We start from the raw sequence: 23094 nt of genomic DNA on the forward strand, positions 1-23094 counted from the left end.
GGACTCTCTCTCCTCACTCCCTCTCTCTCTGTTCCTCCCCTTCTTGCTCGCTTTCAAAACGGGCTTGAGCTCACCTGATGTAGAACTCGAACTCATGAACTATGAGATCATGACCTGAGCCAAAGGCAGATGCTTAATGCCTGAGCCACCCAGGCGCCCCTGAGAAAAATGTTTTAGTGTAACAGTTTTTGTTAAGTTCGGGGTGACCGTTCAATTTCACCAAAGTTCTGTGTGGAGAAATACTGAAAGCAGATTATCAAGACTGATTCCTCAACTCCTGGGTCTTAACCGTGGGAGGAACAGAGTTTGGATGATGGAAGCAATACAATTTATAGGCTTCAAAGGAGATTTAGCTTAATTCCAACTAAACAGTACCTGGGGAGCCAGGATTCCTACTGAAACACTGTATCTTTTAAACACCTCTAATTTTGGGGACTAAGATCCAAGAAGCTTCTCTGGGCTTGATTCAAAGGACATTGGTGGGTAAAGTGGTAGGGAGGTAGTTCCTGGTGCCCTCTCTCTATACATAGAATGGGTCTGGGAAATTCTGGCCCTTTCCAGGATGGAAGGTAAACCAACTCATCACCCCAGGGATGTTTCTAATGACACTCCTCTGGGACAAGCTTCCCACCACCATTTTTGTTTCAATCTCGTGAGATGGTTCTGGAACTTCTGAAACTTCCCTGGGGTTCTTAACTGCTTGGGAGAGAACATATGCAAAAGAGTTAAATAAGCAAAAAAAAAAAAAAAAAAAAAAAGCCTGGGGGTACCTGGGTGGTTGGGTTAAGCGTCAGACTTCAGCTCAGGTCACAATCTCGCAGTTCATGGATTTAATTAAGTAAGCCCTGTATCTTCGGATCCCCCGTCTCCCTTTCTCTCTTCCCACCCCCACTCTCTCTCTCTCTCTCATTCAAAAATAAGTAAACATTAAAAAAATTTAAGTCTGGATAAGTCAAAATATAAAGGTAGTTATTTCTTGCACACGAGAATCGGATTTCTATTATCAATAAACATTTTTAATTGTGAAAAAAACAGTAGCATCAGTGTAAGGTTGTTGGGGAATATGGAAAGGAAGAAGGCTCAGGGGATGGAGCACATTCATCAGGAGGTGAGGTCTCCATAGTCTGTCCCTCCTGGTCTGGCCTTTTACTGTGGTATCCAGCACCTGGCAAGAACTAGTATGACTAGACACTATCTCTGCTCAGGCTGTCAACTAGTTGACCAGGTAAGGGATAGGGGAGCAGCCAGCGACTCTTAACTGTCCTTCCCTTCGACCTTGAAAACACTGAAGATGATTGGGCACATACTCATGTTGTCTGGTACAGCACCACCTTCTTGGGCAGCCACAGAAACCCGCTATATTAGAAAGGCCTGGCTAACGACAGCATGAGCAGTTTCCTCTGTGTCCCTGGTGTCAGTGACGCTGGCATTCATTTGGGCCTGTGTCCTAGAAAGAGCTCAGGTTTGCCTATATCGATCAGTGCTTCTCACTGGTTTCAGATAAAACTTGCGCCTAATAAATTAAATAGTGTGTTAACACCGGAGCCTGGATAAGCTCCTTGGGGCCCGGGAGTCATTAGATGAAATATTCCTCCTTCTCCCTGCCCTTGGCTGAGTCACTCTCCATTTGGAGGATGGCGCTGGGCTCGCCTTCTGCAGGTTCGTAGGTGACGTAGCTGCCTTTGTTCTTGTACAGGTAAAAGAAGATCAAGATCACGACCGACAGCAGGGTGAGGAAGACCACGGTGATAACAACTTGGAAAGGAGAGGGAAAATGCAGACATGTTTCAGGACTGAGGATGTCTTAGCAATTCATGGGGCCCCCTGAATTCGGCGATTCCCTCACTATTTATAAGCACCCTCACTATTTCTAAGAACCAGGGTTCTAATTAACCGGTGGCCACTTGCAAATCCATATTCCCCAAGTCCAACTTCCACGGTGCATGACCCCCGGAGTACCTTGGTACTTAAGCTAAGGACACGAGGCTTTTGATTTCTGACAAAACAACTCCCTCTCAACCGGTTCCTGATGATTAGGATAGAAACAGGAAGGAGGGAAACAGGAAATACCTTATCCCAAGAGGAAGGCATTTTAAAACCCACAGCCTCCTGCAGGGATTTCTCTGATCCCTCCCATCCTCTTCCTCACCCACTTGACAAACCACACACATCCTCATCTCTCCCCGCATAGTGGAGTGTAGCGCCCGTACGCGCTTATGGCCGCTTCCCACATTTACCGGCAGTGTCTCTGGCACAAAGCCTCTAAGAGTCTTTTACAGCCTTGCGTGTGTGCGTGTGTAAGATAACCTATGTGCCCAAACGAGCCCATTACTGGATTTGGTCTCCAATCTGTGGTGCTTTCCTGCATAGGGAAAATCCTAGTTCAGCCACTGGGTTCCCCATCTGTGGAGTGAGATAGCCGTGGAATTCAAGAGGTCTCTCGGATTTGGCTCAGGGCGTTTGTTACCTGCTATGAGTGCTGTGCTGGCCTCGGCTTTGGGGGACAGGGCTTCAGTGGCCTGCAGGATTGGGGTGGTCATCGGCTCTTCTGGAAAATTTAGAAAAGTGAAAAGGGAAATGGGGTGAATTCTTCTGTCCTAAAACATACATCCGTCCTTCAAATTTTACCACCCCACCTCTTCCCTAATAAAGAAGTTATCATTCAGCTCCTGTAGTAAATCCGTATAGAAAAACCTGGAGAATAGAAGAGAAAATAAACTACTATCCAAAGACCATGAACAAGTTGATGGGTTTCTCTCTGCCTAATATAGTGGTTAAGAGTATGGGCTCTAGAGCCTAAATGATGAGGTTCGAATCTGAGCTCTGTCCTTTACTGGCTGTTACCTTCAGAAAATTACCTACCTCCCCCCCCCCCCCGCCCCCCGCATGTGTCAGCTTCCTCACCTGCAAAATGGAGATAAAAGTATCTACTTTATAGGCTTGTTGTGACAGGTAGTAAGTAACTCAATAAAGGTAAGCTATTGTAGGGCACGTGGGTGGCTTAGTTAAGGGTTCAACTTTGGCTCAGGTCATGATCTCACAGTTCGTGAGTTCGAGCCCCGCATCGGGCTCTGTGCTGACAGCTCGGAGCCTGGAGCCTGCTTCGGATTCTGTGTCTCCCTCACTCTCTGCCCCTCCCACACTTGTGCTCTGTCTGTCTGTCTCTCTCAAAAATAAATGAGTGTTAATACATGGTCTTACAAACTCTTTGTAAACATTATTTTAAAATAATGAAACGAATGCTCCTCTCTTATTAAAACCCTTTCCTACACTTCCAGAGTAGGCCCTGTAATTTAATTTTTTTTTTCAACGTTTATTAGTAGGCCCTGTAATTTAAAAGGTTCCGAAACAAGGCCTCTCCTACCCTAAAATACATCTCCTACCTCCTCCTGCTATTGTTCTATCCGTCCTTTAGAGCCTGAAAGTCCCGCCACTAAGGTCATTACCTAGGGTGGGAACACTCAGAACTACAGGTCTCCAGAAGTCCCTTTTAAGTGTTTATGCGGGCAGTCAGGGAGACGGAGCCCGTTTAGTTCTCGCCCCAGTTAGCATTTTCATGTAGGGATTTGAAGAGGCACCAGGTTCAGTTAACTGCAGGACAGAGGTATCCCGGGGAAAACAGGGGGCATTATTCAATATTCATTCAATAAATAATAGCAGCACTCATTAACTGCCTACCCTTTGCCAGGCACTGTGCCAGGCACACTGGAGATGTAATGGTGAGCAAAATGGTGTCCCTTCCTGGAGCCTACCTCCACCATGCCACGGTTCACAGTTAATGACCGCGATACATGAAACAAAGGAAATCGCCGGGCACTCGGGAAAGCATGTGACTTGGGCTTGATCTAGTCTTCCAGCAGGTGCGGCCTCCACAGGAAGTAAGATTTGAGGTGGGAGCCGAAGCAGGGGTAGGTGTTTACAGGGGAAGAGGGACAAGAGGTGGGGCACATTCTAGGCAGAGAAAAGAGCCCGGGTCAAAGCTCTGAGACAAGAGCCGGTGCGGCTGGACCACAGGGCAAGAGCGTGACTCCTGTCTAATGCCTGACACCTGCAGGTTTCCATTCAGGGCAAGTGAAATGAAGTCACCAGTGGTGGGCCTGAGAGCCTGGGAGCAGTGTCGAAAGGGGCCAATGGTGGTGAGGGGTCTTTTTTTTACACAGGCCAAGAAGAAGCCTAATGAACCTGGTCTTGCAACAAAGCAGAGGTGAGCTGCCTACAGCACCCGCCCTCCCCACGCCAGGCCAAACCCTTCTCCACTCTTCTCCACTCTTTCTTTAGGAATGGATAGCTCAGCCACTCCATGGCCTTGGGCAAATGGTTACATCCCTCCCATTCACTCAAGTGCTCTAGTGTTGCTGATGGGGGTGACATTAACCAACTTTGCAGGGTGAGGGTGAAGCCTGAAAGAGCTCGGAAGCGTCACAGAGTGCTTACTACTCAATATATTATTTAAGGTGACTTTGTTTATGTGCTCAGTGATTAAAAGCTGCTCTCGGTTGGAACCCTGCACCGACAAATTACTAGGTGACCCTTAAGGAAGTTACTAAATCTCTCTGAGCTTCAGTTTCTTGATTTCCAAAATGGGAGCATGGTGGGCAGCTGGCGAGATGGCTCCAGACGATCCTTGCCACCTGGTATTTACACCTTTGTGTAAGCCCCTCTCCCTGTGCATGGGCTGGACCGAGCGACTTCTAACAAACAGAATACAGCAAAAGTGATGGGATGTCATTTCTGATAGATGCCCTGAACTTAACCTCCTGGTCAGACTCTGACTGTTGCCTCTTAACACGTACACTCCCCCCCCCCCCCCCCGCCCCAAACCTCCCAGGGCTGGCTGCACTCCTTTGCACTCCACCTTCTAGAATTCTGTACAGATGCTCTTAGTTTTGACTTTTTCTTTCTTTCTTTCTTTCTTTCTTTCTTTCTTTCTTTCTTTCTTTCTTTCTTTCTTTTTTCTTTCTTTCTCCTTCCTTCCTTCCTTCCTTCCTTCCTTCCTTCCTTCCTTCCTTCCTCTTCTCTCTCTCTTTCTCTCTTTCTTGTAAGTAGGCTTCACGCCCAGCGTGGAGCCCAATGTGGGGCTTGAACCCATGACCCTGAGATCAAGGCCTGAGCTGAGATCGAGTTGGACCCTTAACTGACTGAGCCACTCAAGCATCCCAGTTTTGCCTTTCCTAAACATGAGAAAACATAAGACATACAAAAAGCCCTGAGAAGAACAGTTTATGTACAGAATCTGAAGTATAAAAATTAAGAGGATTCCGTTCAATCCACCAACAGCAATTTACTTTGCACCTACTGGGTACCTGAGGCAGAGTCATAGATGCTGGGAAAGGTGACAGTGATGAGGTCAACCAGGGACCGGACCATGGAGCTCAATCTCAGTGAGGGTTCAGTGGACAGATACATATGACTTCCTGGAAAGAGTCTGGGGCGGAAGATGATTCCTATTTGGGAAATTCTGCAAACGATCCCGATTATGACAGCTGCTATTTCCTAAGTCCCTGCTTTGTGCTGGGTGCTTTATATACATGCTTATTAATCCTTACAACATCAATCACTTCCAAGTAGGTGTTTTTATTTGCTAATGTGGACCCGGAGGCCCTGGGGGAGTTAAGTGACATGAGTCACGTCACACATGAAGGAACAGTGCATGGAGCCAAGCTCTGAATCCAGGACTACCCGCTCCAAAGCCCGAGCAAGGTATTTACACTAACACTTCCTACTACCCTTCTTTCCTCTTTTTTCCAATAGTGAAGGAGAGGAGGAGATCATGAAAGGTAACCATGAGGCAGCACAAGAAACTTTCCAGCAAGTTCAAGGGTTTAGAAGATACGGATAAAGGCGGAGGAAGAACCAGCTGGCCACAATCAACGACACACTGTGGTGCCACAAAGAGTGCATCCTTAAGGGCAACCAGTAAGCGGGGAGTGAAGTCAGCGTGATGTGGGAGCCACGTTGCTTCATATGCAACCTCCTTGACTTTAATGCTGGATGTGATCAGAGGCAAGCTGGCTACAACTAAAGGGTACATTTCAGCAATAGACCTTCACAGACAGAAGATTCAGCAGAAGTGCCTTCCTTGGATGCCGTTCTTGGTCGGTTTCCATTTACGCAAAGCCATCTGGTGAGGCAGGAAGTACGAATGAAGGAGGTACAAAGAAATTTACCTCTCTATGAAGACAATGGATTAATGAAGAAGGCAGACCCAACATCAGATTTTTACTTCTGATGCAAATGGTCTCTTTTGGAAGTGAAGGCTCTTGGGAATCTACTTCGAAAAGGAGGAAGCACACCTCTCAGGAACAAAGGCTCATCCATTTTGTTGCACGTGTCGGAATTTCCTTCGTTTTAGGGCGGAATAATGGGACACAGGAAATTCTGACACGTGTTACAAAATGGATTCCACTTATAGGAGGTACCTAGAACAGTCAAGTTCATAGGGACGGGAAGTAGAATGGTGGTTGTCAGGAGCTGGGCAGAAGAGGGATGGGGAGTTGTTGTTTAGTGGGTACAAGAGTGTCAGTCTGGGAAGACGAGAAATTTCTGGAGATGGATGGTGGTGATGGTTGCACAACAATGTGAATATACTTAATATACACAATATTGTAAATGTTATGTATAATTTTACGATAGTTAAAAAAAACCCTTTTCTTTATACAGTTTACATTCTGAGAAGGGAAAGATGGACAATAAACTAAGTTAAAGATATACTGTATTAGATGATGATTGGTGCTATGTAGAAAAAAAGAGCAGGAAGGGGGTTGGGGCTTGCCATGTGGATAGGGGTAGATGGAGAGTCTTCCTGATGAAGTGACTGGAGTAAAGACCTATGGAAGGCGAGGAAGGCAGCCAGGCAGAGATCTGGGCAGAGGGAACAGCAAGTGTGAGGTGAGGGTATCCACAATATTGGAAAGCACTGGGGCTGTAGAACGCTTGGCATGCGTTAAGGCATGGCATGGAGGTCATGGTGGAGGGGAGGGTGCCAGCAAGAGGAGATGGAATTAAAGGGGCTGTATATTTTGGCTTTTTCAGTGACGGAAATGAGAACGTTTTAGAGGTTTTTGAGCAGGGACTGGATTTATATCTCAAAGCAGTGCTTTTCAGCCTCTGTGGTGCATAAGAATCTCCTGAGGATCTTGTTAAAATGCAGATTCTGATTTGGTGGGTCTGGGGACGGCAGGGGGGTGGGGTGGGGCTGAAATTCCTAAGACCACACTTCTCCTTCTTCTTCTTTCCTTTTCCTTCTCCTTCTTCTTTTTTTTTTTTTTTTTTTTTTTTTTTTTTTTCAATGTTTATTTATTTTTGGGACAGAGAGAGACAGAGCATGAACGGGGGAGGGGCAGAGAGAGAGGGAGACACAGAATCGGAAACAGGCTCCAGGCTCTGAGCCATCAGCCCAGAGCCCGACGCGGGGCTCGAACTCCCGGACTGCGAGATCGTGACCTGGCTGAAGTCGGACGCTCAACCGACTGCGCCACCCAGGCGCCCCTCCTTCTTCTTTTTTAATGTTTATTCGTCTTTGAGAGAGAGCGCTCAAGGGGAGGGGCAGAGAGAGAGGGGGAGACAGTGGATCTGAAGCGGGTTCTGCACTGACAACAGAGAGCCTGACTCCCGGGGGCTCGAGTTCATGACATGAACTGAGCTCATGAACACGATTACAGGACCTGAGCCAAAGTCTGTCGCTTAACCAACCGAGCCAGCCAGGCGTCCCCAAAGACCACACTTTTGAAACGATGAGACCACCATGTTGTAAAGAAGCCCGATGTAGCCCACAGGAGGATGAGAGGCTCCACGTGGGGAAACTGAGGCACCCCACGCTCAGCTGACAGCTAGCAGCAGCTGCTAGATGTGTGAGGGAGCCCGTTTTGGACCTTCCAGCCTGGCAGACCTTCCAGCCCACGGAAGCTGCGGGAATGGGCACAGACGAAACCAGCAGAAGTATGCCAGCAGTCCCACAGAATTGTAAGAAATAATAAAATTGTTCTTCTTGTAAGCCACTGGTTGTTGAGGTTTGTGATGCAGCAATGGGTAACTGAAACAGAAGCTGATTTTTTTTTTTTTTAGAGCCCCAATGTGGGGCTTGAACCCACAACCCTGAGATCAAGGCTTGAGCTGAGATCAAGAGCCGGACCCTTAACCAACTGAATCCCGACCCTGCAGGTGCCCCCAAACAGAAACTGATTTTAAAGGATCCCTTTGACTGCCGTGTGGACAAGGGGCTGTGGGAAGATAGGACAGGGGTGGAAGCAGGTTGTTGTACCCTCCCCAAGGCCACAGCTGCATCCACCCAAAAGGGGTGACTTTTTCTACTGGCTTGAAAGCACTGACTGGGTCTAGCGGCAGCCCAGTGAGAAAGTGGTGGGATTCTGGCAAGGGTGACGGCAAGGTTTTGGGACTGAGTAACTGGAGGGAGGGAGGGCATGGTGTCACCCGAGATGGGAAGCCTGCAGGAGGAACAGATGTGGAAGGGAAGATCAGAATTCAATTCTGGACACGACTGCTTATTAGACATCCAAGTGCAGATGTTAAGACTGGAATTTTGGGAAGAGGTCTGGACTGGAGGTTTAAAAAGTCAGCATATTGAAGCCCATGAGAGTGTGTGAGATCACCAAGGGAACAAGTACCAATATGCAGGCCCAAGGGCTGAGCCCACAAAGGAAAGAGCAAAGGAGACTGAGGAGTAGCAGCCAAACAGATCAGGTACTAGCATTACTGGGTTTGACCACGCAGGGCTCACATGTTGTCATGACCCGGACAACACAAGCTGTGGTGAAATCCGGCGTCAAAGGCCCTGGTTTACAGTGGATTCAAGGAAAAAAAAAAAAAAAAAAAAAAGGAAGAGGAGGAACTGGGAGCAGAATATAGATAAACTTTTTCCTGTAAATATGAGCAGAGCAATGGGGCTGTAGTGGGAGGGGGATGGGAGTTCAGGGTTTTTGTTTATTTTTTTAAGGATGGGAGAAATGACAGCATGTTTATTTATGGATAGGAATAACTCAGAGAGGGAACAGCTGGTGATACGTGAGGGAGGAGAGTGGCTCCAACCACGTCCTTGACGGGGACGGGACCCAGTGCACAGAGAGACTGGCTGGCTGCAGGAGGAGCAGAGATCTGGCGTCACTGACACGCACAGGGGCACGGGGGCAGGCGGCAGGTGCGCGGGGGCGGTGGGAGCCTCTGGCAGTTCTTTCTGAGAAGTTTAATTTGCTCAAGAAAATAGAACGCAAGGTCATCGACTGAGAGTGAGGATGGGGACTGGAGTTTAAGGAGAGTTGAAAGGTGCGGTAGGAGTAAATAGCCTCTTATCACAGAGCGTGGGTAAGACTGTTTCTAACGTCCTGCGGAGCAGTACAGGCTGGCTCTAAGGCCTAAGTGGAGAAGTGATTGGCCATCGAGGAACGAAGTGATTCACGCGTAACCACAGGGCCTTCCGCTGGGATCTGACCTCGGTTCTTTCTGAATTGATACTATTATGTCAAACCACGCCGGTTCTAAATTTAAGGTCCCTCTGTAATTCAAAATAAAGATCTTGTGTCGTGAGATAGGTATAAGAAAGTTCAATATCATTTTTCCCTTCTGATAGTAACTCTGCCTTTTTTGCTTGCCTTGTAAGACACTGCACGGTAAATCCTTTGCAAGATCTTTAGGATCTTTTTTTGGTGATCCGCGTTACTGGTGCCTTCCACACGAGCTCAGTGTGGAAGGGCTCAGTGCCCTTTGGGTAAAGGCAGACTCCGGCAGGCCCAGGGAAGGTTCCACAAATTTGTGCAAGTCTCCAAGAAGAGGGGCAACCAGTAAACTGATGAACAGAGAGATTTCAACTGACTGCAGAAATGGGCCAAATTGAACAAGATGAGAATTCGACAAGAGTCCTCGGTCTTAGGTTCAGCAAACCAACTACTCACGAAGAAAGAAGGGGGGCGCCATGGCTTAGCAGTAGCATATATAAAGACTTGCAGTGAGATCAGTGGAAAGCAACTGGCACTAGAAGGATATACCCCAAAATGGCAACAAGAGTGATAGCTAGGTGGTGGAATTTTCGATGATTTGTCATTTCTTCTACATGCTTTCCTTTATCTTCTCAGTCTCTTACGGTGATAACTACAGTTGACCCTTGAACAACACAGGTTTCAATTGCGTGGATCTACTTCTCAGGAGGACTCCCCCCCAAAATACAATATAGTACTGTAAATGTATTTTCTCTTCTTCATGATTTTCCTAATAACGTTTTCTTTTGTCTAGCTTACTTTACTGTAAGAATACAGTGTATAGTATGCATAACATACAGAATATATGTTCTGTGTGTGTGTGTGTGTGTGCATATATACATATATATATATATATACACACGTATATACATATGTTATATGTATATACAATGGACTGTTATTGGTAAGGCTTTTGGTCAACGGTAGGCTATTAGTAATTAAGTTTGTGGGGGGGAGTCAAAAGTTATACATGGATTTTTGACTGTGTGGAGGTTGGTGTCCGTAATCCCCATGTTGTTCAAAGGTCACCTGTTCTACAATCTTAAAAAAAGTTAGGGGCGCCTGGGTGGCTCAGTTGGTTAAGCATCCGGCTTCAGCCCAGGTCATGATCTCACAGTTCATGAGTTCGAGCCCCGCACTGGGCTCTCTCTCTGCTGTCAGCAAGAGCCTACTTTGGATCCTCTGTCCCCCTCTGTCTCTCTTCCCCTTCCCTGTTCATGTATTTTTTTTCTCTCTCAAAAATAAAAAAAATAAATAAATAAAACTTTTTTTAACTTGCTGTCATCTTAGGCCCCCGTTAATATAAACATGGTCTCTAATAATGGAGGTAACAATGTGGACCTACTTTGTGCCACTCTTAGACTGCAGAGCTGCATCAGGGTGTGACAATTATGTGGTGAGCAGCCAAAATAATGAAAGGCTTGGAAACTGTATCAGATAAGGGAAGCCTGTAAGACAAAGTCCAGACAGGACACTTAGGGAGAGCCCAGAATTTGAATGGTATCTTCAAATATGCCGATGGATGGCCTGTGCAAGAGGACCACTGGCGGAAACTAATGGGAGAGAGAGGTCTCCCCTCCGGGCAGAAAGAGCAAAACGGGTCACATGCTTCATGGGGTACTGGAGAGAGAATTTTAGCACAGAATGGGTGGGTGAACTAGCTGACCCGCAGGAACTTTCTCAGCCTTAATTTTGGAATTTAAAAAAAAAAAATTTTTTTAATGTTTATTTATTTTTGAAAGAGACAGAGCACAAGCAGGGGAGGGGCCGGGAGAGAGGGAGACACAGAATCCAAAGCAGGCTCCAGGCTCTGAGCTGTCAGCACAGAGCCCGATGTGGGGCTCGAACTCACAAACCTTGAGATCATGACCTGAGCCGAAGTTGGGACACTTAACTGACTGAGCCACCCACCCAGGCGCCCCAATTTTGGAATTTTTATAAAGTGAAAGTGTTCCTTTAGAATATTCTTCGAAATCAAATTTCTGAACTGGTGAAATCTCAGTGAAGTCTCTAATTTAGTTATCAGGATTATACCGATGTTAATGTGTTGGTTTTCGCAATGTGCCATGGTCGTGTAAGATACTGACATTAGGAAAACCGGCTGAAGAGTACATGGGAACTCTCTGTATTATTTTTGCGCCTTTTCTACAAATCTAAATTCCTCCAAAATAAAATGTTTACTTTTTTTAAAGTCAAATTTTGAACTCCACTCCACTAAAGGTCACGGGGTATCCTAGGTGCTAATGAGCTAGGGTCTTCAGGCTTCAAGTGTCACAACTGTAACCTATGGGGGTGCCTGGCTGGCTCAGTTGGTAGAGCCTGTGACTCTTTTTTTTTTTTTTTTAAATTTAAATTTAAAAAAAAATTTTTTTAAACGTTTTTTATTTATTTTTGAGACAGGGAGAGACAGAGCATGAACAGGGGAGGGTCAGAGAGAGGGAGACACAGAATCCGAAACAGGCTCCAGGCTCTGAGCTGTCAGCACAGAGCCCGACGCGGGGCTCGAACTCACAGAGTGCGAGATCATGACCTGAGCCGAAGTCGGCCGCTTAACCGACTGAGCCACCCAGGCGCCCCAAGCCTGTGACTCTTAATCTCAGGGTTTTGAGAGAGACAGGGAGCAAGCGGGGGAGGAGCAGACAGAGAGGGAGAGAGAATTCCAAGCAGGCTCCGGCCTATCACTGCAGAGCCCAAAGACGATGTGGGGCTCAGACTCACAAACCTCGCGATCATGACCTGAGCCCAAGTCCAAGAGTCAGAAGCTTAACCGACTGAGCCACCCAGGTGCCCCTTAACCTCAGGGTTGTGAGTTTAAGCCCCATGTGGGGCATGGAGCCTACATAAAATTAAAAAAAAAACAAAACTGTAGTCTATATTTGCAATTTATACTTTATAAAACGTACATTATTTTCTCTCCACCCCACGGTGGTGATGTAAGCAGGGTTGGTGTTATCATTATGTACGAGCTCAGCAAACTGCATCAAGCAGCCCAGAGTTACTCGGCAGTTGGCTGAGTTGGGCTTCAGATCTATCTCCTTATTTCAAGGTTCTTTCCACCGCACAGTACCAGCTCTCCAGGTTCTGGAAACATCTCCGCTCTGCTCCCAGCTAACCATTTTGTTTACATGTCCACTGGGTTTGGTTCCCGGAGTTTTACTGCAGAACGGAAAGGGTGTTCACTATAGCACTGTTCGCAAGAGTTGACACGTATCTGAATGTCTATCAGCAGGGGGATGATTAAATAAATTACAGGCCATTCATTCTGGAAACACTATACAGTTGTTAAAAGGAATGTGGTTAGATCTGCTATTACTGACACAGGATATATGGTTAGATGAAAGAAGCAAATTGCTAGGGCAGTAACGTGTAATATGATTACGTGTTTGAAAAAAAGTAAATTAAAATGAAGCTATAAACGTACACACACACACGCACATATACATATGTCTGCGTATACACAGAAAAGGTCTAGAAGGCTACTCCTTAAGTGGCATGTCACAGCTTTTTTAAAAAAAATAATTTTTGGGGCGCCTGCGTGGCGCAGTTGGTTAAGCGTCCGACTTCAGCCAGGTCACGATCTCGCAGTCCGTGAGTTCGAGCCCCGCGTCGGGCTCTGGGCTGGTGGCTCAGAGCCTGGAGCCTGTTTCCGATTCTGTGTCTCCCTCTCTCTCTGCCCCTCCCCGTTCATGCTCTGTCTCTCTCTGTCCCAAAAATAAATAAACGTTGAAAAAAAAAATTAAAAAAAAAAATAATTTTTAAAATTGTTTATTTATTTATTTGGAGAGAGAGAGAGAGAGAGAGACAGACAGACAGACAGAGCGAGCACCAGCAGGGGAGGGGCAGAGAGGCAGAGGGAGAGAGAGAATCCCAAGCCGACTCTGTGCTGTTGCCGGGACGTGGGGCTCCATCCCACGAACCATGAGATCACGACCTGAGTTGAAACCAAGAGGTGGACGCTTAACCGCCTGAGCCACCCAGGCGTCTTGCATGTAATAGCTTTTTAATGAAAAAATAAACAACAGGGGCACCTGGGTGGCTCAGGCGGTTAAGCGTCTGACTTTGGCTCAGGTCATGATCTCAAGGTTTGTGGGTTCGAGCCCCGCATCGGGCTCTGGGCTGACAGCTCGGAGCCTGGAGCCTGCTTCGGATTCTGTGTCTTCCTCTCTCTCTGCCCCACCCCTGCTTGCACTCTGTCTCTCTCTGTCTCAAAAATGAATAAACATTTAAAAAAAAATTAAAACAAAAGAAACAGGAAACAACAACCAAGTAAACTTAAGTTCAGGAAGCCTGGCAAAAAAAGGGGGTAAATGGCTTATAGCTTTCCCACCATCATCTCCTGTTCCTACCCTGCTTCTCTCCTGTCTCCCTGTCCAAATAAAGGAATAATGATGTTACTCTCTTCCTTCCCTTCTCAGACATGTAACACCATTTTTCGTTTAGGTGGGAGGCTTAGGGTACGGGGACCACAGTAAGATTTGAGGCTCCACCCAAATCCTAACCAACAGCAAATGAACTTCAAGATCTATTTTGCCTATTTACCCTTTTTTGGTTCTTGTTAACCCAGATACCTGTCGGTTTCCTTGTGACCCCTGTTTCCAGGCTAAATCTCTTATCACGGAGGCATCAGATCCTTTGCCACTTCAGTCTGCCAACCTACTTATTTGCTCTAAGCTTGCCCAACAAAGGGCGGCTCCCCCAGTTCTCCTTTCTATGGGCACCCGCCCTGGAAGTCTGCTCCCTTTCTCCTTCCTTCTCTTTCATGTGCCTGGGCCAACGGGGTGGAGTGAGACTCTGAGAGCGATGTACGATGGCAGAAAAAACACAGGCTCTGGAGTAAACCAGACCTGGCACAAAATCCTGCCTCGGCCTTTATTAGGCACATGACCTTGGGAGAATTTAATCTCTGTACATTTCTTCATTGCCCCGAACGTCAGTTTTTGCTTCTCCAAAATGAGAATAAAACCTGTTCACAGGGCTGTGAGTAGGAATAAGCAAGATGAAAAAGGTGGGGGGGTCTGATTCAGAGTGAAGACAACCTAGGATGTGGCTGTGTAATTAGGTGGCAAAAGAGATGGGCTTAACCTGGCGAGGGGCAGGGGGAGACACAGCCCACAATGCCAGTTTCCACTCCACCCTGCTTTCAATAGGGCGGCCTGTGTGCTGGGCACAGCAGGCACAATGCCTAGGGTCTACAGGACTTTAGGGGCCCATCAAAGTGTTTTCTGAGGATTTTAATTGTAGCGATTTAAATTTCTTTTAAAATCAGAAGAAAGAAATGGAATGTTAGGTCAAGGAAACTGTCATATTGTTATATCAATCAATTATTAATTATAAATATAAAAATAATGGTTTAATTATATCAATATTATGTTCTTCTTTATACCAACACGGTTGTAAAACAATTTTTCAATTAGCAATAGTCACACCTTCAATATCATAGCGTTGGCTGTGATACAGCCACTATGCAAGCTTAAAAACTACAATTTTATGTAAATGTAAATATATTTTTTAATGGAGGAATGGGCTCACAAAGGCAAAAGTACCAAGGGCCTCTGAAAGCCATAACGTGTCCTCACTTTCAACACTCCCAAAGGATCTCCTTTAGGACATCTTTATAGATTAGGGAAAAGGGATGTGAGGCGGCATAGGTGGGGAGGCGGGGAAGCCACAAGCAAGACTCTCAATTATCCCATCCTTCAAAGTACAAGCCCTCCCCCTGTCTGTGATTTCCCTGTCCCTGTCAAGGAACTTTTGTTTGCTTGAACCCCATGAATGGGGGGCTGAATGATACATCCCAGAATACCACTTCATTCATGTCGCTCGTTGGCTCAAGAATACAAATATAAAACTCAACGACAATCACAAAACCAGCCAATTAAAAAACGGCCAAGGACTTGAATCGACATATCTGCAAAGGAGATATGCAAAAAAAAAAAAAAAAAAAAAAGAAGAGTGCTGTTAAGGATGCAGAGAAATTGGAACCTTTGTGCGTCGATGGTAAACAGTATGGCCGCTCCTCAAAAAATTAAACAGAATCACCACAGGATCCAGCAAGTTCACTACTGGGAATGTACCCAAAAGAACTGAAAGCAGGTACTCGAGAAGTCATTCATATTCACAGCAGCCTTATTCACAGTAGCCAAAAGGTGAAAGCAATCTATTGATGGGTGAATGGATACACAAAATGATGTATCATATATATATGCATAATGATGTATGTGTGCTATTATTCAGCCTTAAAAGGAGAGAAATTCTGACACATGGTGCAGCATGGATGAACCCTAGACATGTTAAGAGAGCCAGACAGAAAAGGACAAATATTGTATGATTCCACTTACATGAGGTACCTCGTCAAATTTCTACAGATAGAAAGTATATTGCTGGTCATTAGGCGCTGGAGGGCGGGGCAGTGGGGGGTTATTGCTTAATCAATACACAGTTTCAGTGTGGGAAGATGACAAAGTTCTGGAGATGGGCCGTCACGATGATTGCACAACAGTGTGAATGTTAATCAGTATTTAATACCACTGGGCTACCAAAACGTGGTTAAAATCGTAACATTTATAGTATCTGTATTTTACCACAAATTGAAAAAAGGAAAGAAAAGAATTTACCCAGGTCCTAATTCCTCAGTTAGCTGCCCAAGCATCACCTCTTTTCCCTCGGGGAGGTTTATTCTCGCGGTCCTCTGCCCTCTCCTCCAGAACACCGTCCGGGACAAGTGCGGTCTTGGTGGTTTTGCACAAGGCACGAACCTGATCCGGAACACCCACTGTGCCCTTCTTGCTGTGTACAAACCTCATCGATTCTTTAAGTGTAAGCACTCCATCCCATTCCCCACTCACGAAGCCCTTGCTGACCAATCTGGACTTCTAGCCACTTCTCCCTTTCCTCATCTCTCACTGGACAACGAACATTGTGAATAGTGCGCATCACCAGTTACAGAGAACACTGTCTTAGACTTCCCTGGGGTTGTCGCATGCCACATCAGTATAGTAGATAATGTCATCAGTATAGTAGATAATGTCGGTCCTAATGACGAATGAGGCTGTGTATATGAAAACAAAGGTGTATAGACCAACCAAGGTTTTGTCCTCCCCCCCCCCCCACCCCCCGACCCTAAATGAATACACAACGAAAACACAATCAGTGACTATCTGATGGTTTGTCTGGCTCAGCTTGGTTACGGAACAAAAGGCGGGAATCTGTTCTCAGAGTGAGGAGAGGTGGATCCCTGCCTGCAAGAAACAATGGGTTTTGATCCTGGAGCGTAGCATCAGAGGAGTGGAATTAAAAAGCAGGCAGGGGCACCTGGGTGGCTCAGCTGGTTAAGTGTCCGACTTCGGCTCAGGTCATGATCTCACGATCTGGGAGTTTAAGCCCCACATTGGGCTCTGGACTCTGGGCTGACAGCGCAGAGCCTGCTTGTCTCCCTCTCTCTGCTCCTCCCCCGTGCTCCCTCTCTCAAAAATAAATAAACATTTAAAAAAACAAAACAAAAACAGACAGAATTCCTTTCCAGGAAAATGTGGGTCTCTAACAAGCACTTGTTTGTTACCAATGTTACTGAGTGCTTACTAGATATGAGACACTGTTGCTAGGTGTTTTATATGTGGTATCTCATAATAACCTCGCAAGATAGGCACTATTTCCCCCATTTTACAGATGAGAAAACTGGAGCTTTGAGGGTAGATCACTCACTCAACGTCACAAAGTTTTAAGTGGCAGTGTCGGGGACCAGCGCAGGTCCCCATGATTTCAGATTCAAACCGCACCAAAGTAACCACTCTGGTTGCCCTCTGGGCCTTCCAGGCCCTTTGGAGGTGAGCACGGAGATCTGGGCTGAGGCCTCAGGGAATTCCAGGCCTGGGCTGGGGGTAGACGAATGTCTCTCCCATTAGTATTAGGAAAGGCCTTCACCTACCTCCTGGAGAAGGCGTGGTTAGCAGGCTAGTCATCGCAGCAAGTGGAGAGAGAGCAGATCTGTGGGAAGAGGGACAAAGACGGCATGAGGTGGATGGGCCCCTACCTGGCGCTGGAGAGCCTTTGGGGCCAGGTTTTCGTGGGTCCCTTCGCTCAGGGGGCTAGTCCTAAACCCTTCTCTTTGGGTTTCCCCGAGCACATCTTCGGGCTGGAGGTACCAAGAGCAGAGCCGAGATCTCTGGTACTTGGCGGACGCTGCCTTTGAACGTGCCACCCCGAGATCCTTTCACTCGGCCACCAACCACATTTACCTAAGGGATCTCTCCCGGCCTGAGAAAGTTAGGCGAAGGTATGCAAATTAGCAGCGCACCCAGTTTCGACCGGCCCACAGGCAACGGGTGCTCTGCGCTTCGCGAGCCTGGCGGCTGCGCCCAGCCGTCCACTAGGGGTCAGGAGAGGGCCGGGAGGGCAGGACGCACCGGCTCCCGGGCCCGCGTGGGGGCAGGGCCGGGGCCTGGGGGCGGGGAGCCAGGCACCAGAACGTGGAGGTGAGGGGCCTCAGTCGCCTTCGGGCCCGTCCCCGACCAGCCGCCGTCGGGCCCTGGCCCGCTCCCCTCAGTCGTCCCTTCCCCGTCACGCTGCGCCGTCCGCGCACCCCCTGCCGCACCCCGCCCGCCGGCCACTAACGCCGAGCCCCTCTTGGCCCCGCGCGGACGTCGGGGCTGGCGCGGCGTGGACCCGGCGACTCGGCCTCGGCCCCGCCCCTCCAGCGTTACCGGCACACGGCTCCCGGGGCAGCCCGCGGCGCGTGGGACCGGCCGTCCGGGGCGGGCGTTTCCGAGCGGCCGCGACGGGAGGCTCCGGCCGCTCTGGGCTGGCGTCGCTCCCGCGGCCGAGGCGACTGCCGTGTGCTCGCGGCCCCCGGGTTCGGCCGGGCCTCCCGCCCTCCCCAGGTGCCCTCCTCCGCGTGCTCACCTTCCCAGTCGGACGGGCTGCCGCGGAAAGGGCCCGGCGCCGCTCCGCGCGTCCTTTTGAACTCTCCGGGGGGCGGGAACGGCGGAGATTCGCCGAGGGCCGCCGAGGGACAGCGAGCGGGAGGAAGCCGCGGACCGGGGCGCGGAGCTAGCTGCGGAGGCCGGCCGGGAGTGGGGGTGGGGGGGCCGGCCGACTGGGTGGGACAGGAAAAGAGGAGAGAAACCGCCCTCTGCAGGTTCCCTCTGCCCGCCCGGCCGCCGCTGCTCCCCCGGGAGGAAAGGCTGCTTTTCCTCGTCCGATTGTCACTTTCCTCTCCATCCGGAGCCGCTTCCCCCCTCGTCCCGAGGCTCCAGACGGCGTGGGATCGGAACTGGGATAACTGAGATCTGTCCGCTGTCCCCCGATCGACGGAATTTGAACTCCCAGCAAATGCGGAAAATCACGTTTACTTGCGTTTGCGTATCATTTACGTAAACAGGTCCGCGTCCAGAAAGCTTGGAGCTTCCCGCGGCCGGGAAGCCGGGAGGCTCGGAGGGGGAGGGAGGGAAGCGGGGCCCCATCCGGATCTTCCTCCTCTGACATTCTTCCGAGGCTGTATAGTGTAGAGGGTAAGAGCGTCACGGACTTTCGATTCAAACGGTCCCAGCGCCGCGGCTTGTTAGCTGTATGACTTTTGGGCGAATTACTTAACATCTCTAAAATCTGTTCTCTCATCCCTGAAATGAAGCCATTTCACGGCCACACTTCTAGCACCTGGTAAGAATCTCAACCTGTTAATCAGTGCCACCCTTAAGCCATCTTGACTCACTTCTCTGTGGCAGGAAATGTTCTCATATTAATGAACTCAATGACTAAGGATGTAATAGTATAAACACAGGCTCCGCCATCCGCCCTGCTGTGTGATCTTGGACAAGCGACCTTGGTTTCATTTCTCCATCTAGGGCAGTACCTCTTTCTTGGAGTTACTGGGGGTGGTGGAGGATGGAATGTTAATACACCTAAAGCATTAGAACATTACCTGGCACATAGTAAGTGCTCAATAAATGGTAGCCATTTTTATATTGACTTCCTACTTAGAATTCAAGTGGTTTATTCTGCCTTCCATTCCAGTGATACAGACTTCCTTGCTTCCTTATTCCAGTGAGGAGTTCTCTGGTTTTGGAAATCAGTATTTATATACACTGATGGACCGATCTTGTGCATGTTCATTTGGGGAACAAAGACTGACGGAGAAAGTCTCAGAGAATAGAGGCATAGTGTGAGAAAAAAAGCAAAGACACAAATAAGGGTGGTTGCTTTCATTCCTAAAGATATTATTTGGTTGGTAAAAAACAGAGGGAAAAGAGTAAGTTGATGAAATTCATTTTATTTAAATATATCTTTAAAGGCACAGTAGGTATCAGTGAGGCAAAAGAAAGCCCATGTGTGGGAAAACTACCAATCCAGCCAAGAAAAGACAAAGAAAGTAACATGGAGGCAAGATGTATATAAGTTAGCCGGTGCCTGGGTGGCTCAGTCGGTTAAGAATCTGACTTCGGTTCAGGTCAGGATCTTATGGCTCGTGAGTTCAAGCCCCATGTCCAGCTCTGTGCTGACAGCTCAGAGCCTGGAGCCTGCCTCCGATTCTGTGTCCCCCTCTCTGCCCCTCCCCCACTAGCGGTCTGTAACCTCAAAAGGTTTGCAGGTACGTGATTTTATCCGTGTTGGCACGTACCTACCATTCATTTTCAAAGCATAAACATGCAGAAGAAGGAGATCCAATATGCATATGCTCAGCACCTAATCGAGCATAAAACAGCAATACCGTAAGCATCTGGTGTATTGTGTTCTTCGGTATAGCCTATATATCCTGGATGTGTCATGTTTCCAGTGTTCTCTAGGTATCTCACCTAGTCTGTCAATACTGTCCTTCACATTACTGGAAGGCAGGGACTGGGTGATGTTCTTGCAATTGATTTTATATGGAGATGCATACAGACAGATGACGAATGGAGCCTCATTGGTGGTGAGTGTTCTCTAAGGATTAAATGCTAAACTTCAGAAACTGGAGCAGCCATTCTTTGGTCAACAGACCTCAGGGGCCTCAGGGCAGGGAATAAGAGATACTCATCTCTGCCCAAGGTATTGGCTTCTAGCCCCTTCTTGTGCTGCTGCCAGGACGGCAGTCTTCTCAAAACTAGCCTTTCCCCTGGACAACTTTACCGTTTTGTAAATCAGGGTAAACGGTTTGGTTCCTCGTCGGGACTATCTTGCCTAAATAAGCAAAATTCTTCGTTAATGCCCAGCATACTGGCCCTTTCCCCTGTCTTCCTGGAACCTCCTGTAGGACCATGTGCAGATGAAGTGTCCATCTCACAATCTAGTAAATATCTGCACGTCAGTAGTGCCTCTGTGGTACCACTTTGGGTGCTTCCCCCCACCACCCCCCCCCCCCCCCTTAAGACTATAAGTCCCTGGAAGTCCTCTCTGGCACACCCCTTTCCTAGGCAGGAAAGCCTTGCGGAGAAAAGGCATGAATTGGATTTTGCCAGATGAATGTGGAAGGGGCAATTCCAAGCAGGTCATGGAAAGCCTTGGACAGCTAAGGGCCTGTATTCCCAGCGTCACCCCTGCCGGTAGCCCTGGAGCATCGCTCCCGGTTGTGATTCTGAGTGCCGCAGGGATGGGATGCCTTCTAGGAGAGGTGTTAAAATACAGGCAGTAGGGCTCGTACAGGGCGGCATGCAACCTCTTGTCCGTTTTGGCAGGAGCGACCTTTTGAAGGCTTTCAAATAAGACCAGCGGGATTAGCTCTTAGAAAAACAACTCCTAAATACAAACCCTGATTTCCAGCTCCCCAACAGACGCATTTGCTGGAAGGTCCTGCAAGTTCTCGAGCTCCTTGTAGCCCGTGGTTGTAGGGGACACCCAATAAACCGCGCAGAAAGCGTACACTTTGATCAGTTCTGACACATGTGGGTACTCATTAAACGATCACAATACCGTGGATGTTTCCATCGCTCTAGAAGTGTCTTTGTGCTTCTTTGTCTTCCATCTTCATTACCACCGCCTCGTCGTCCCACCACCCCCACTGATCTCCCTGTCATCATAGACGCTAACCTGCCTCTCCATCAACTGGGCCAGATTCTTTCTCCAGGCAGTCTGAGTCTGCAAAGGACACAGTGGCGGAAGGTGGTGGAGGCTGAGTCCTCCCTAAAGGACAGTCCACACATTCCTGCCACAGACACCCACGGGCTGGCTCTTGTCCTTTCCTGTTCTTTTGGTTCTGTGAGCTGCCTGATATCCCTCCAATGTTGTGTTTTTGGTTTTGGTTTTTTTTTTTTTTTTTTTTTGATGTGGAGCTTGAACTCACAAACCATGCGATCATGACCTGAGCCGAAGTCGGATGCTTAGCCGACTGAGCCACCCAGGCGCCGCCCCCTCCAACGTGTTCTTTATTGCTCAATTGTGGCCGTTTGTTGTTTGCAACCAGAGAACCCGCACGCAGCAACCACCTTCCTCCCGTGATCACCATTTCAGAGAATGGCACCCCCAAATCCTTGTCTCTCAAGCCTAACCCAGAGTAATTCCTGAAAAACTTCAGTCACGTGTCCTCCTCTAACCCATTGCTAAATCCTGCCCATTCTGCTCCCTGCTTAATATTCTGTCTCTATAAAGTTTTAGCTTCTCCCTCATCATTATTTGTCTAGTACCTAGTACAGTGCTCGGTGCAGAGTAGGTACTCAGTAAATGCTTGCTGAATGACTGAATTGTGCCGTTGTCCATAACCCCAGACACAAAAGCAAAGATGTAGGAGTGTGTGTTTTTAGGCTGGCAGGAAGTCGAAGTGAGTTTTTAATGTTTTCACAGAAGTAAATGATAGGACGTGAATCCTGGATTTCGGACTCTAAATTCAATGCTGTTTCCATTATATTATTGTATTTTGTCGGGAGTTCCATTTCTTCTTCCATCCTGCTGAGATGCCTTTTTTTTTTTTTTTTAAGTTTATTTACTTATTTTTGAGAGAGAAAAAGAGCATGCAAGCCAGTGGAGGAGAGGCAGAGACGGGGACAGAGAATCCTAAGCAGGCTCCGCAGAGCCCAACGTGGGGCTCAAATTCATGAACTATGAGATCACGACCTGAGCCGAAGTCGGAAGCCCGACCAACCGAGCCACCCAGGCGCCCTTCAGATGCTTATTTACGCCAAGGACCACATTGTAAACACTAGACACAGCTCTAAAATGCAACCCCTTCCCAAGGGCATTTGCTTATTAACTGAAAGTGAGAGAGGGCATGCAGTAAAGCGTCTGGATTGAGGAAAGGAACCTGTGCACCCACCCCCCCACCCCCCACCCCGCAGCATTCTGACCGAGCTGGGGGTCAAGGATGGGACTGACGCTTTCTGAACGAGCGGTACATGCAATACGACCTAAGCGGAGAACAGTGCGCTGGGCTGGAACAACTTTGTGTTAAAATAAGGATCCACACACGGTTCGAATAATACTTTTATTTATTGTCTGCAAATCTGTTCTTCTGGCTCGAGGTCTTGCCAATGAGTGGTGAGTCAAAGATTTGTCCGCTGTTCTCTTGAGTACGTGTGGTTATGGGTCTCTGTGCGGACGTGTCTGTGTCTATAGATGCTTTTGCTAATTTATGGTCATTTTCCGCCTACTTTAATTAACATACAAAGTCTTCTTATTCTGACAATGCTAAAGCCTGAGTTCAATT

At 48.0% G+C, this 23094-nt stretch overlaps 1 protein-coding gene across 1 annotated transcript; it reads right to left on the reverse strand.

The window, feature by feature from the left end:
* Positions 1 to 989: 989 nt before the first annotated feature.
* On the reverse strand, positions 990 to 19413 carry LOC122473614 (small cell adhesion glycoprotein). Its single transcript, XM_043564263.1, has 5 exons — positions 19405 to 19413; positions 18188 to 18579; positions 17413 to 17471; positions 2468 to 2548; positions 990 to 1755 (listed from the first exon to the last, which is right to left on the reverse strand). Exons 1-5 carry the CDS (start codon positions 19411 to 19413, stop codon positions 1577 to 1579), a joined length of 720 nt encoding a protein of 239 aa, XP_043420198.1. The 3' UTR covers positions 990 to 1576.
* Positions 19414 to 23094: the final 3681 nt, after the last annotated feature.

Source organism: Prionailurus bengalensis, chromosome B4 (genome assembly GCF_016509475.1).
Source record: "Prionailurus bengalensis isolate Pbe53 chromosome B4, Fcat_Pben_1.1_paternal_pri, whole genome shotgun sequence".
Lineage (NCBI taxonomy): Eukaryota > Metazoa > Chordata > Mammalia > Carnivora > Felidae > Prionailurus > Prionailurus bengalensis.